The sequence below is a fragment of the Eptatretus burgeri genome, chromosome 10 (assembly GCF_056783735.1).
Source record: "Eptatretus burgeri isolate ZD-2024b chromosome 10, Ebu_testis_v1, whole genome shotgun sequence".
Taxonomy (NCBI): domain Eukaryota; kingdom Metazoa; phylum Chordata; class Myxini; order Myxiniformes; family Myxinidae; genus Eptatretus; species Eptatretus burgeri.
The window spans coordinates 72,329,155-72,342,889 of NC_140970.1; the positions used below are offsets into that span (position 1 = coordinate 72,329,155).

A 13,735-nucleotide genomic window follows, 5' to 3' on the forward strand; every position below is an offset into this window, starting at 1 on the left:
CAATTTTGAACAGAATGTGCCACAGAGTTATCTTTAATCCCACAGTGTTGAATAAAGAAAATAGCTATTCTTCGACATAATCATGAAACAGAAACAGGCAATGACAATTTTAGAGATATGCATTATTGAGTATCAATTGTCAACATCACTGTCGTCATCATCCTCATGATCCACGCTGCCATCCTACTTCATATTGGACCTTCATGTTCGCACACCCCTGGAGAACACAAGCAGCTGTGCAGCTTAGGCCATTGACCATGCATGTGCATGATGGCAGCCTACACTCCCATTTACACTTGCAGGATAAAAATTCCAGAACAACATCAGGAGCTGGGGCACCAGACATCCACTCAATGGCAAGTCTATCATCATCATCCATTACAGTCAAGTGGACTGGGTACATGTGGAGTTACTTCAAGACTGGTGCCAAATGGCTGCTTGGTAACATGCTCTGGTAGCATGAAGTTTCAAACAATCCTGACAAGGAGGTAGTTGTCCTGACTGGATATCACCATTCTTAGCACGGAACAACTGAAACCGCATTTCGTTAACTTCTGTGATTTCAGTTTGAGACATGTACAGCTTGCAAGTGAATTCTTCAAGCACATGGAAGAGATCATCCTGTAATGTCCAGTCTTTCCCAAAGTCACCGAAAGCTGTCTGAAACCTTGGATTGTTGATGAAGAGTTTGAGTCCTGTCACCTTTCCATGGCCACTGAAAGCGCTTACTGTGTCGCAGCCTGTGTAGGAATGCAATCCCAATAAAGCTTTAAAGATGTTTCTGCTGAGAGCACTAGCAACTTTTGTTATGTCAATAGTCTGGTGCCGGTTGATGATCCACATCGGATGAACAGATTACAGTCTGTCATCATGAAAAGCCACATATCGCATCATGACGTCTGTGTCTGCTGAAGCTACCATCACAGAATGGAAACTTGACGATGCATGCTTACAGTGTTGTAGCAAGCGTGTGTCTGCTTCCTCGCGAGATGAACGGAGCTCGTCAACTTCAACTGCAGCCTCACGGGTGATCTTGGTGCTGATATCCTCACATGTGACATAAAGGACCTTGTCTTTAAGTCTTATTCTGTAGGGCTCTGTTCCCCATTGCACTGTGACGAATTTGATCAGCTTCGTCTTGTCGATGTCACAAGACAGAAGACGCCTCCATTGGTGTATTCGGTGACCGGGTGCTATGTTTGTGAAGCAGATACCTCCATCAATCGACCTCAGGGCCCTTTCTGCATCTTTTATAGATATCTGTTTGTAGATGTCGAATACTACATGAACCCTGTTGCTACTTGCTGATGTATTCAGCACAGCTGAAAGAAGCATATCAGCCACTTCATCAAAAGTGAGATTCTCCCCTTTCAGCTTCTGTACAATACTCATGCCATCAATGATACACGCTGAGGGGTGTTGGATGTTTTCCACATCAGAGACTTTACTTTCAAGCTTTCTGGGAAGGGCTGCTTTGTTGGTTTTCTTCATAGTACCATCAAAGTTGGCCAAGGACGAAGGAAGGGGGCCTAAGGGCTGTTTCAGTACATCATTCATGTTCAACTTTCTGCTGGAAGCTATGAGTATCATCTGTCCAAACAGTTTATTATCACTTTTGAGGACTTGCTCCTTGTTAGGTAGTTTTCTGCTGATCCTTTTGTGGGCATTATCAAATGTCTTCAACTGCATCTTTAGCAATCTGTCAAAGAATTGTTTTTCTCGTCTTTCAATACGCTGTATTTGATAATATGTATATGCTGCATCCCCATTCTTGTGAGCAGTCAAAAGATCATTGGCAACTTCTGGGGACACACTAGCACCAGTTGAGATGCTTAACAGCTCTGAAGGATTTTGACTGACTGGGTTTGTCCAGGTGTCTTCCATCAGATAAACCAAACTTTCAACATCAGTCTCATCCTTGCGCATTCTTGAAAGCTGACAAATCTGTGTGAACCATTCTTTTGCTGCAGCTGTCATCTATCATCAGCCTCATTTGTTTACGACAGGTACTTCTATATTCTGCTGTGACCTAGTACCTGCTAACAGCAGCAGACTTCAAGCTGAATCCCTTTGTGCCTCTGGCTGTCTGTGTCCTTGTTGACTGTTTCTTCAATGGATTGGTCAACAGGAAGTCTACCAAATGTATTGGTTGCACCTAATTGTACTGAGAAACCTCCTTCTAGCATGTGCTGATGAACCTCTGGGTGTGTCTCAGAGAGCCTGGTCATTTGGCAGTAATAGACTGGTAGACCTTGGCATAGTTCAGCCTGTCATATGCAAAGCACCAAGGAATGATACTTCGGATAGCAGCCAAATGTAGAACCCAATTTCCTTCCCTCGATGCTCGGCTAAAGGCCAGATATTATGGCCTAAGAGTTGCTGCACAAAAGCTCTCTTTACACAAGGAGTTTTAACATGAAAAACGCTATAACTTGTCCAATAATTATTATCCCAGAAAGCTGCCAGACGTCCTGAAATAATATCAAGATATCGCTCTATATAGAAGAAGTAACATTGGCTATATCCATGTACTAGAATGTTATGAATTATGAACAGTATACTTTTAATGACCGTTTTTGCTCTCAAATTTGCCTTGTGCGATTATTAACGAAGCATGTTATAGCCTATAAAATGCTTATCATTTAACCTATAGTCACATATTATATCCCAATGGATAGGAAATTAAGTCCGCTTTCCAATGGTATGTGGGAATACGAGATATGATGTAGAAGAATAAGGATAGGTGGCACAAATGGACCACACACCCTTAAATCTTGTCCGCAAAAGCACCGTCCGAGCGATTAATGGTCTAAAACAGAAAATTGGACGTAATTAACTTGAGCTACTCTACTGAAAAGTCCATCATGCTGTTTTGTTATCTACATTTGTGTCTTCAATCAGTCATATCACTTTTTTCTGGTCCCTCAAGATGGTACCAATTTCCATCTCAGCTCAAGGACTACTTGTTTGGGGGGATTTCCATAAAATAATTTGAGGGGGGGGGGATTTGAGGGGATTTGAGTCCTGCCTTGACTTCCACCAGTATTCCTCTCTGTAGATTTTATGTGTTGTACCCGACACCAAACGTGAAAACGACCCTTGTATGGGCTGAGCTAAGATATGGTGCAATTTGAGAAAGTCCTGAACGCATCTATGCTTTGTCAACAAATTTTGAATTTTGAAAGGTCTGAGAGCAGTGTCATTATTGGCCCTGACGCTGGTCCGCTAGGGCGGGGTCAAAATATCAAATACCAAAAATGCAATTTTGGCCTATTTTAAAACCTTTTAAAATGAAACTTTGTATATGCCATCAACATTCGGAGACGCATGAAACGTAAATTTATTCGACCCCTGGTTCATGCCCAGGGGGTGGGGGATTAGGTCACCTTTACAAGGGATTAAGGTGCAGAAGGAGGACATTCGGCCCATTATGCCTGCACCACACCAATACCAGATTTAATCAATCCGTTGATACCCCTTCCCTTCGTGTGCAGCCTTTTTTGGCTGCTACACTGGTACTCATTTCGCGCACCTAGGAAGGATGACAGGCTGAGTCAACCCCCTGGTGTTTAATTCAGCTGGAAATGGGGCTTGAACTCGGGACCCTAGGATCCCAAGCCACCACCCAAACCACTAAGCCCCCACCAGGTGCTTGGACAAAACAGAAGATTTATTTTTAAAATCAAAACTTGATATTGGGTCATTTCTGGTGGAATGTTTTGCCATCTTTCAACTTTGTTTTAGGTGGGAAGCATGGGGATTTGTGATGGTTTGCCATAGACTCTGCTCTCATTTCTTTTTAATTTGGCGTCTGGTTTTTCTATGTATTTATTCATTTATTTATTTTAACTCACATTTTTGAATGTACACTTGGATGTCACGTTACACTAAATCATTCTGTTTGCTGAGGCAGTGCATTTTAACATAGCAAGTGAAGTTAAAGTAACGATTTATTTACTTCTGATTTAAACATGAATTGTGTTCAGAGATGCAAAAGCGGATGCTCTGGCAGTTGTGAATACTTGTTCAATTTCCTTTTTAGCATTGGTTGGTTTTAGCCACCATCTTTTAAACACCTCAGCATTGCAGGCAAGAATGTCGGTGATGTGATATTTGCAGACATATTAATCGAGTTCTTCTACATACAGGTACTTCAGCTCAGCAGCTTGATGCTACATTCAGCACCAATGCCGCTCTGGAGATCTTCGAGCTGGACCTTAGTGATCCTGGATTTGATATGAAGCTACAAGGCTCGATTAAGACTGCGAACAGGTGAGAATTTGTCACGGCTTGGGGCAAATACATTTTTCCTCGCATGTACTTGCCCCACGCACACGAAGCGAAAAGCGGGGTTAAGCACTCGGGTCATTTCTGTCTATCTGTCTGTCCTTCTGTCTACAAATGTCTGTTTATGCTTGCCGAGAAGAACTTGATATCAATTGAATGTTATATTTTTAACACGAATTGGACCATGAATCAGAATACAAACCTGCCTTTTTGCAGTACTTTTTTTTTACTGAATTTGGCCCGATCGTGCATGCACAGGGGAGTGAGATGTTGTTTTTACTCTGTCAGCCTGTCAGTCAGTCAAACAAATTGAAAATAATTCCAAACAGGAAACTTACCGTTTTTAAGGAAGTCACAAAAAACAAAAACAGATACGAAGAACGAATTGAATGTGTTAAATAAGGTGGTTAAAAAGACTGCATCAATGGTGACAAACTTCCAGAATTTGTTTTTCCTATGGCCTTTAAAATCTTTATTTGATTTCAATTTAATTATATCCTGTCGGACCCCAACATTTGCGGTTCCACGATTTGGGGACCTTGTGTATTTGCAGTTCTTAAAATTTGACCTGCTTTTACATTCGCACCTTATGCTTCACGTATTCGCGGTTCATAAAATGTGACCTACTTCTTCATTCACAGCCCTGTGATTCACTGTTTTTTGCGGGCATATTCGTGATTTTTCACTGGATTTTTGAAATATATATTTTTTTCCTTTATGAATCATGAACTGCTGGGAACTTATTCCCCTTTTTCCATTGAAAAAATGTCCTGACATTCACGGATTCGACGTTCGCGGCATTTTTCAGGAACGTATCCCCTGTGAATGTCAGAGTCCAACAGTATTGAACACTGAAGAACACAAATCGCCTTTGTGGCACTTTCAAAATCCTTTCGTTTAGCAGTAATTGGCCAAAATATTACGACATTTTACGTCATCACAATCAATCACATTTGCCGCTCATAGACCCCACCCATGTCCTTGTTTCTCGAGACAGCGTGGGGGTAATGTGTTCGATAAGCTGTCTAGTTTTATTTGTTTTGGTTTTACTTTGCATTATGTGCTTGCTTCGGACTGCATATGTTTGCTGTTTGTCATCAAGAAGTTTATTTGTTCATCGTTGTTATATATTCTTTGTTACCTCGTGCGCAATTAGTCTGTCAGAAAATCTAAACTAATGCTTCCTCTAACCCTTTCTTTAAATCCTCTCATCTTAACCTGCTGGCCTCCAACTATCCTAGGTATCACAAGCTTCTCTGGAGCAGTCATGGCCTGGGTAGCGGAGGTCCAGGTACACTCATTGGTGGTGGTGATGGTGGTTTGATCGTCTTGTATGATGCAGCACGTATCTTGGCCGGGGATGTGGAGGCTGAGCTTGGTCAGAGCGTGCGACATACGGGTCCCGTCCGTGCTCTGGATATCAATCCTTTCCAGGTTACTGGCATAAAAAGTATATATATATATATATATATCTATGAAGGCTCGTGGAGGGATTTGGTTGGACATTAGGGTGTTTCATGTTGCAACTTTTTTGCGCTAGTCAAGTTGGCTACCCGCTGTAGCTTTCCAATATGGATAAAAACCCCACTCGCCGATTTTTAGAATTTTCCTCCCAAAAATAGCTGCCGGCGGCCATTTTTTCCAAAATGGCGGTCTTTTTTCGCGTTTTGACACAAATCGACTCCTACACCTGCTAAAATACGTTAATGTTACTTGATGTGTATGTTTGTAGATGATTATGATTGCAATGTCTGCTAGCAGTCGGGGACTAGACATTAGTCATCCAATATGGCGGAAAAATCCAAATTTTTTTTGGCGATTTTGGCCACTGGAAAGTTGTTCCCTCCGATGTGGGTTCTAATATGTCTAGTTATAGGTTTTTGGGTGTGCTGAATTCGTTTTTATGCTCTAAAATGCAGTATATCTGTCACAGAGACGTCTGCGGGGGTCATGCTCTCGCGTTAAGAAGTAGTTCTTGCAAGTCTGAAGAAGAATTTTGAATATTCTCGCCCTCATTGATATCAGAAAATAACAATTAAATATTCGAAGGTCAAACATGTATTTATTTAACATGTACAGTATATGCAAGAATTACTCGTATACTAATGCCATAATGAATGTTCTAATATGAATTCATGTATGTGTGCCTATCAGCCTCGATAATCAATAATATTGGCCATGGCATGGCATGGCATACATGGCTGTAGCGACATTTCAAATTAAAATTTCCATAGTTCAAAAACATCAATGTTCACACTTCGCTTCATATAGTTATCGACATTTTCTGAAGAGTGGATTTCATGTATCCAGAATAATTCTGCCTGTGCCACTCAACCACTTGAAGCAAAGCTTGCCTTTGCTGTTCATCCCTCGTTTTGTCTATAAAATCCGAAATCAACATAATTCCACGCTCTGCAAGGTCGTTAACTACGTGAACATTGTGCACATAGTTTGCAAATTTTTGGGAACAATCACTTTCTGGCCATGTGCTTGCAGGCTCACACATCCATTCTCCATCTAGTACATCATATAGTTCAAGAAGATTGAATAACCGCCACGAGTCGTCATCTATGAAACTGCTGAGACACAGGTCACTACTCTCATTCTCATCTACGGCCAGAAATTTTGGCTTTCCTGAGCTGAGTTGATCATGAGGTAGTCTCGGTGTCTGATGCAACAGTTTTGCCATCGTTTCTCGCTCATCTGTGGGCACATTGGAATCGGCAAGAGCGAAAATTACCAATTGCTGTGTCAAATACCATAGGGGTCGATGCGTCGCTTCCCCGAGGAACCACCTCCACGAAGAGGTTGATGAGCCGCACCAAGCCGGGAACCAAAATGGAGAACAAAGAGCTCCACGAACCAAGAAGAAGAAGCCACCACTCGCAGCTCGAGCCGAGCGACCGGCTTAACTTTCTTCCAAACAGGGCAGCTTCAAGCAAAAAGCATTCCCGAGCCAAGCAGAAGCCAAAGCTCACGGAACCATCAAAGCAAAAAGCCTCCAAAAAGCCTCTTCCCGAGCCAGTCCTCAGCCGAAGCTCACTGAGCCAGCCGAAGCAAAAAGCTTCCGAAGGCCTCAACCCAAACCCAAGCCAAACAGGACCCGAAGGTCTGCTGAACGACTCCCCTCAACTCTCTCCTCCAACTCTGCCCCCGAACAAAAGAAAATATCTCCTCTTATCCTTCTCCCGCCCTTCCCCCGCTCCCGGCGTGACTCATGACTCATGCCCTTGTGCTCCATCCGCCGCTCAGCCATGGGTGGGAGAAAGTTGTTGACATCATGAGTCACGGGACGGCAGGGTTCTTCTTGCTCTTCCCAGAAGAGGGGGAGGGATGTCTCCATTGTTCGTTCCCTAACTATTAAATCGATCCACAGCGCATCGTATCGATTTCTGAACATTAAAACAATGAAAGGTGAGCTATCTCGGGAACATGCAATTATCGACATAGCTGACTTAGGGAACCTGTATGTTGTGTGCAATCGAATTCCAAATTCGTAACAATATACATGAAGACCACAAGGAGAAAACCAGAGATGTCACTTTTTCGAAATTTCAGGGTTATTGCACCTGCCAATAGTTGGCAACATAAGGTTTCCTCTCACAATATTACTTTAACAAATAACCAGGGGTGTCACATAAGTTATATGGTATAAAGTTTAGCCGTGCAATGAAAAAACAAGTGTTGTCAAAGCTGAACAAGTAGAAACCCAGAGTTGTCAGTATTTTACTCCTGGTTATCTCCCTTTCATTCATGTTAACTGTTCCACCATAATATTCAGAGTTGAGAAACTAAAAAATGAAAGGTTGTAAAACTTTCACAGCATAAACTCTGAGCACTACAATGGCCTATTTGGTTATATCATGGGCTCCGTAGTTGGTGCATATCGTGGTTCAAGCCTGGTCAAACCTTTATTGTGACTTTTATGGGACCCATGCCGTGGCTTAATGGTTAGCGCGTCTGAGTACCCATCCTCATTCGATGTACCCACTGCCCAATCAACCTGCTTAGGTATATGAGGGAGTCACATGAGGTGACTTCGGCTATCGCGGGGGTGGTTTATCCTTGGTTTCCTCCCGGTTTTCCATCATATTAAGTAGTACGGAGTAAAAAATGGAGAATCCGTCATCATATAAGCGAAATACCCTTGAGTATGGCATTGAACACCGATCAAACAAAAAAACAATGACCGTTTAATGTTGAAAAAAAAAATCTGTGATCACCAAAGTCATGTAATGTATGCTAATAACCAACAAGCATGAATTTGCTACACATCCTGGGTTAAAATTGCATGGCAATTATTAAACAAGGGAATAACCAGTGATGTCAGTTTGCAACATTGATTCGTTCTTTGCTCTTAAATTAAATAACACAGAAGCTTGGCAAATGTTACATGCTTAATTTGATCGGCCAATGATCACTCTTCCTTTTACTGGAAAAGAAATCTGTATGACAGTTATTAAACAGTCCACCAAAGTCTTGAAACTTTGTTTTTCAGTTTCTTCAAAATTGACTTATCCTGACATCTCTGGTTTTCCCCTTGTGGTCTTCACATATATTGAACTCTGATGATTAGATGCAAGTCAATGTAATGACAAAACTTGGTATCATATGCAAACATAGTTCTCACAAGAGAGCAAGAAAGGAAGACATTTCTATCATCGCCTAATCAGTACTACAAATTACAATTTGATAAAAGGAGTAGTGATAAACAGGTAATAACCATAATTTACTGAATAATTCCATTTCAAACAAAATGGGGAATTTCAATTTTCAGCAATTTCAACAAATTAATTTTACTGAGTGATAACGAATCGTACCCGGTAGTTACTAAAATTGTAAAGCCATAAATGGTAGACTAATTTCTTCATATAAATGGGAATTATAATTCTCATCAATCTCAAGCAGTGCTTTTATGCTGCAAATTAGCCTATCTTAACAAGCAATGGGATTTTTGCAGGCATTGGGTGAGGTTTTCTTACAGCGACAGAACTTCCCACACTTAACCCCAGACATCCGGCATGAACATGTTGATTTGGCGCACTTTTGACAAGTACAGGAGACAGACCAGCGGAAATCAAGATTTTTCCAAGAACTTGCTGGCATGAGATGACCCTGATCATACACGTATCCATAATCTTCAGGCTTCAGAGACTCTGTTTCATGATCCAAATGGTTCTCCAGGGCATGCATGATGGTATAAGCAGAATAAAACCCACGCTGAATGTGAGGATGTAGGCCCTGGCGAGTCAGTGGTAGGTTGTACAGAGAGCTGTTTTTGCTGCAGTGAAATATCTCTGCTCTGAGGGTGACGAAATCGTCAGCGTCGCTTCCTCTTCTCAGCACTTTCACCAGATATCGTTCAGCATTGCGAGCTACGGCAGCCGATAGGAATGGGGATGTGGCGAAATGCTTGAGGAATCTCTTGGGATCTGCCTTTAGTGCAGCCTTCTTGGTACCAACTTTGCTGGTGATGTCGCATCCTGTAAGGCTGTAAAGAGCTGGCAGGAACTCTCATCAAAACGCAAAAAGGTTATATACAGTGAGAAATCATTCTATTGCTCGTAAATATTGTGATTCAGTGAAGGAAATATCAAAATCGTCAAATCGCTTATTGGACCAAAACTATGACTCCTCTGAAAATAAACTGTTGTAGATAAATTCCTCCCGTTTACATCTAAATTGTTTGTGTATCAAACATTTGCAAGGTTGTTTTGATTCTCATTGGGTCCATTTGAAACGATAGTTAGGTAATAGCACTGTTTGGAAATTGAGGTATGTTTCAACCCGAATGTGATTCCATTGAAAAAATTGGCTAAAATATAGCAATTTCTTGTTATTGTAATGCATTTAGGGTAACAAATCGCAATAGAAATTAGTTAATTGCACTCCAAAAATCAAACCAGAGCAAAATAAACCATTTGTGTGTGCCAGATAATGATATTTTCCCAGGAACTCCGATATCGTCAATTTCGAAAACTACGGGCGTAACCGTAAATGTTTGGCCGGGCTGTAGAGAAAACGTACTTGGCCTGGAAGTGTTACCCAGACTTTTATTGAAGGTCTTAGTATATAGAACAAGAAAATGCAAGGTAGCGCCGTAGAAGAGTAATGGACACGAACTCCCCCCCCCCCCAGAGCCTAGACTAAGGGAGATGTCCATCCTCAAGGATAGAAATGGGTGTCGTAGTGTTGATGTTGCCAACACACTCCACAAGCTCTGACCGACCAGTGCTCCAGATTGCTCCCCACACCATCACTGAAAAACCACCGTGTTTGCCAGTTCGCTGCAATCGGTTCAAAGGAAACTCTTGACTGGCTGACTCCACCTTATTGGCCAACAATTCAATCTCTTTGAAGAGGTATAGTTAATTGTCATACGAGACCCAGGAACTCGTTTCTGCAAATAAATAGTCGAATATTTGTACAAATCACTGAGTAAAACTGCATTATACAGATGAAATGAATATATTTCAGGTGTCTATTTACTTCTGTCATGTCTGTAATGTATATGTCGAACTGGTGGTGGAAACTTTAGAAAATGTGAAACTCTTTTTTTTTTTTGTTAAACCATTTTCACCCAGAAATGGCAACAATAAGCATTTGTCTGCAGCATCGGGATCAAGAAGCGGAAGTTAGTCATTTGGAAATCCTTTTTACCGCATGCACACAAAGTGAAAAGTGGGGTGTAGCAATTGGTTCATTTCTGTCTTTCTGTGATTCTGTCTACAAATGTAAGCTTATGATCATCGTCTGGTGTTGGCTTAGTGGTTAAGGTGGCTGGCTTGGGATCTTAGGGTCCTGAGTTCGAGCCCCGTTGGCCGCTGAATTCACATCAGTTGGGGTTGACTCAGCCTGTCATCCTTCCACGGTCAGCGAAATGAGTACCAGTGTACTGGTATAGGGGTACAGCATCAGTGGCATCGTCATGCCCCAACAAAATAATATCTACCCGGCAGCCAAGCTGCCATGCACAAGAAGAAGAAGAAGAAGAAGAAGAAGAGGAAGGAGTTTATGATCCAGGAGCAACTGTATTTCAATTGAATGTGATATTTTGAAAACTAATCGGAACATGAATTGGAAAACAAACCTGTAGTTTAGTGGTACTTTGGCTCTCAATTTGTCCTGATCGTACACGCAACAGTGAAGTATGAGATAATTTCTTTACTCTTTCTGCCTGTCTGGCAGTAAAAGAAGATTGACAATCATTCCAAACAGGTAACTTACCGTTTTTTGCAATGTCATAAAGGACACAAACAACATGTTAAATAAGGTGGTGTATAAGACATTGGCATCTGCAATGATAAACTTCTGAATTTTTTTTTATACAACCTCTCGTCTTTATTTCAATTGAATTATATACTTGAACGATGTAGAACACAAATCACCTTTTTAGCACTTTCAAAACCCTTCCATTTAGCAGTACTTCTTCATGTGAAAGAAGGTGGTGTGTAAGACTGCATCAAGGGCACGAAACTTCTGGAATTTTTTTTATACAACCTTTTAAATCTTTATTTTATTTAAATTTAATTATATACCTGAACAACGCATGAAGTAAGGTGTTCTGTGAACTCTCCTGTTACCTCCACCTCCGAAGGTGGATTGAGGTTGTTTTCACCTTCGTCTGTTTGTTTGTCTGTGAGCAGGATATCTCAAAAAGTTGTGGACGGATTCAGAAGAAATTTGGTGGACAGGTTTAGTGTGTGATGAGGACAAAATTATTCGATTTTGGTGAAGATCCAGATCCGGATAGTATTTTTTAAAATGTGATTCTTCACCATTGAGAGGGCCAAAAAAGGATGCATTGCATGATATCTAACAGAAGTTGTCGACAGATTCAGACAAAACTTGGTGGACAGCTTGGGTGGTTGACAAGGACGGATTAATTAAATTTTGGTGAAGATCCAAATCCGGATATGAGAATTTTAAAATTTGTTGAAGTAGTTCTTCACCAATGAGTGATGGGGCCAAAAACTATACATATATGATATTTCAAAGAGTTGTGGGTGGATTATGACAAAACTTTGTTGATGAGTTGGTTTAGATTACGAGAATAAGCCGATTAAATTTTAATTCATGTCAGTAGATCAGGCCTATCAGTGGGATACAAAGCGAAAATTGTGCAGCCTGTGGGAGGTATGTGCTCTAGTGAGTGCCATTATTGTTTTTTGTGCGACTCTGGTGGTTTGTGCACATGAACGGTCATGTAAGGGACATTTTTGGCATTAAAATCTTATAAACAAGTATTTTGCTGCATAGTAAATACTGCAAGTCAAATCTGAAAGAATTTGTTTCAAAACATTGAGAGAAGCCTCATTGTGCGAACAGCTGGACTGTGCACACACCCTCCTCAAAAATGTGATGGTGGTGGATATATGCATTCTTCAACTTCTGTGGAGTGCAAGTTTTCATGTTGTCCTGATCTTTTGCCATTTTAATATTCTCGAGATTTTTTTGGATGATATCTCTCTCTCTCTCTCCTTCACCAACCCGTTTTGAAAGTAACCAAATCTATCTATGTAATGGCCAATTTCATTAACCATTCCACAAGACATCAGCCCTTTTATGGAGAACTGACTGCATCACGAGAAGAGATGGCTAATGGAGCTTTCAAAATGAAGCCTTTAACTCGGTGGATATGTGTATCCCATGTACACCTGTTAACAAAAGTCACGTAACTCTAATAATCATTAAAACAGACGGTCACCCACAACTTTTGGAGAAAGTGGTCCACCACAGTCAATGTAGGACAGTTTCACTTATCAATCGCATTGGTTATAAAACATTTATTGATCAATTATTGTTTTGTAAACTCTCAGTTCTGATTGTTGTGTTTTCCATTGCAGAACAATCTCTTGGCATCAGGAGCCAATGATTCTGAGATCTACATTTGGGATCTGAATAACTTTGCCACTCCGATGACACCTGGTGCTCAATCACAAGTGAGAGCAACTCTAAAGTAGTTATGAATTTAGAAACTGCCAATGTCGTGTTTGGTGGAATAACTACTGTTTCTTCTGCTCTTTTCTTTTGTGATCTACATCATTGTGTTAGATGCAATGGGTGAGTATGAGGCGTGCGTGCGTGCGTGTGCTGTGTCTAACAATGGATTTGGATTTGGTTAAAAAAAACCACAACCTCTCTTGACCTTTCATTCCTGCTTGCCCATTGTTGTGATTGTAGGTGCATGTGTGCATTTTATGACACCACTTACTCTTTGCTTTTGGGTTGTTAAAGGTTTCCTCCTTTTGTCATTGTTATGTTATCCTGTTGTTGTATCATTAAATAAAGACAACAGTTTTGTACTGAAATGATTATTAACAGTACCAAAGTGGTTATTATCGAAGTGCATAACTTATGAAGCGTTTCCTTACCTTAAAAGTTTTGTCGTGTATGGTGGAATATAAATTGCTGCTGTCGTGTATGGTAGAATTTATGCCATTCTATA

At 41.0% G+C, this 13,735-nt stretch overlaps 1 protein-coding gene across 3 annotated transcripts in view; it reads left to right on the forward strand.

Annotated features, from left to right (window-relative positions):
- Positions 1–13,735, forward strand: part of LOC147018854 (protein transport protein Sec31A-like) — a 197,475-nt gene that overhangs the window by 22,306 nt on the left and 161,434 nt on the right. For all 3 annotated transcript variants that reach the window (XM_085898953.1, XM_085898951.1, XM_085898952.1), the window contains exons 3-5: positions 4,149–4,272; positions 5,529–5,721; positions 13,134–13,229. In XM_085898953.1, coding sequence (XP_085755079.1) covers positions 4,149–4,272; positions 5,529–5,721; positions 13,134–13,229 — 413 coding nt within the window. The remainder of the gene's footprint in view (positions 1–4,148; positions 4,273–5,528; positions 5,722–13,133; positions 13,230–13,735) is intronic.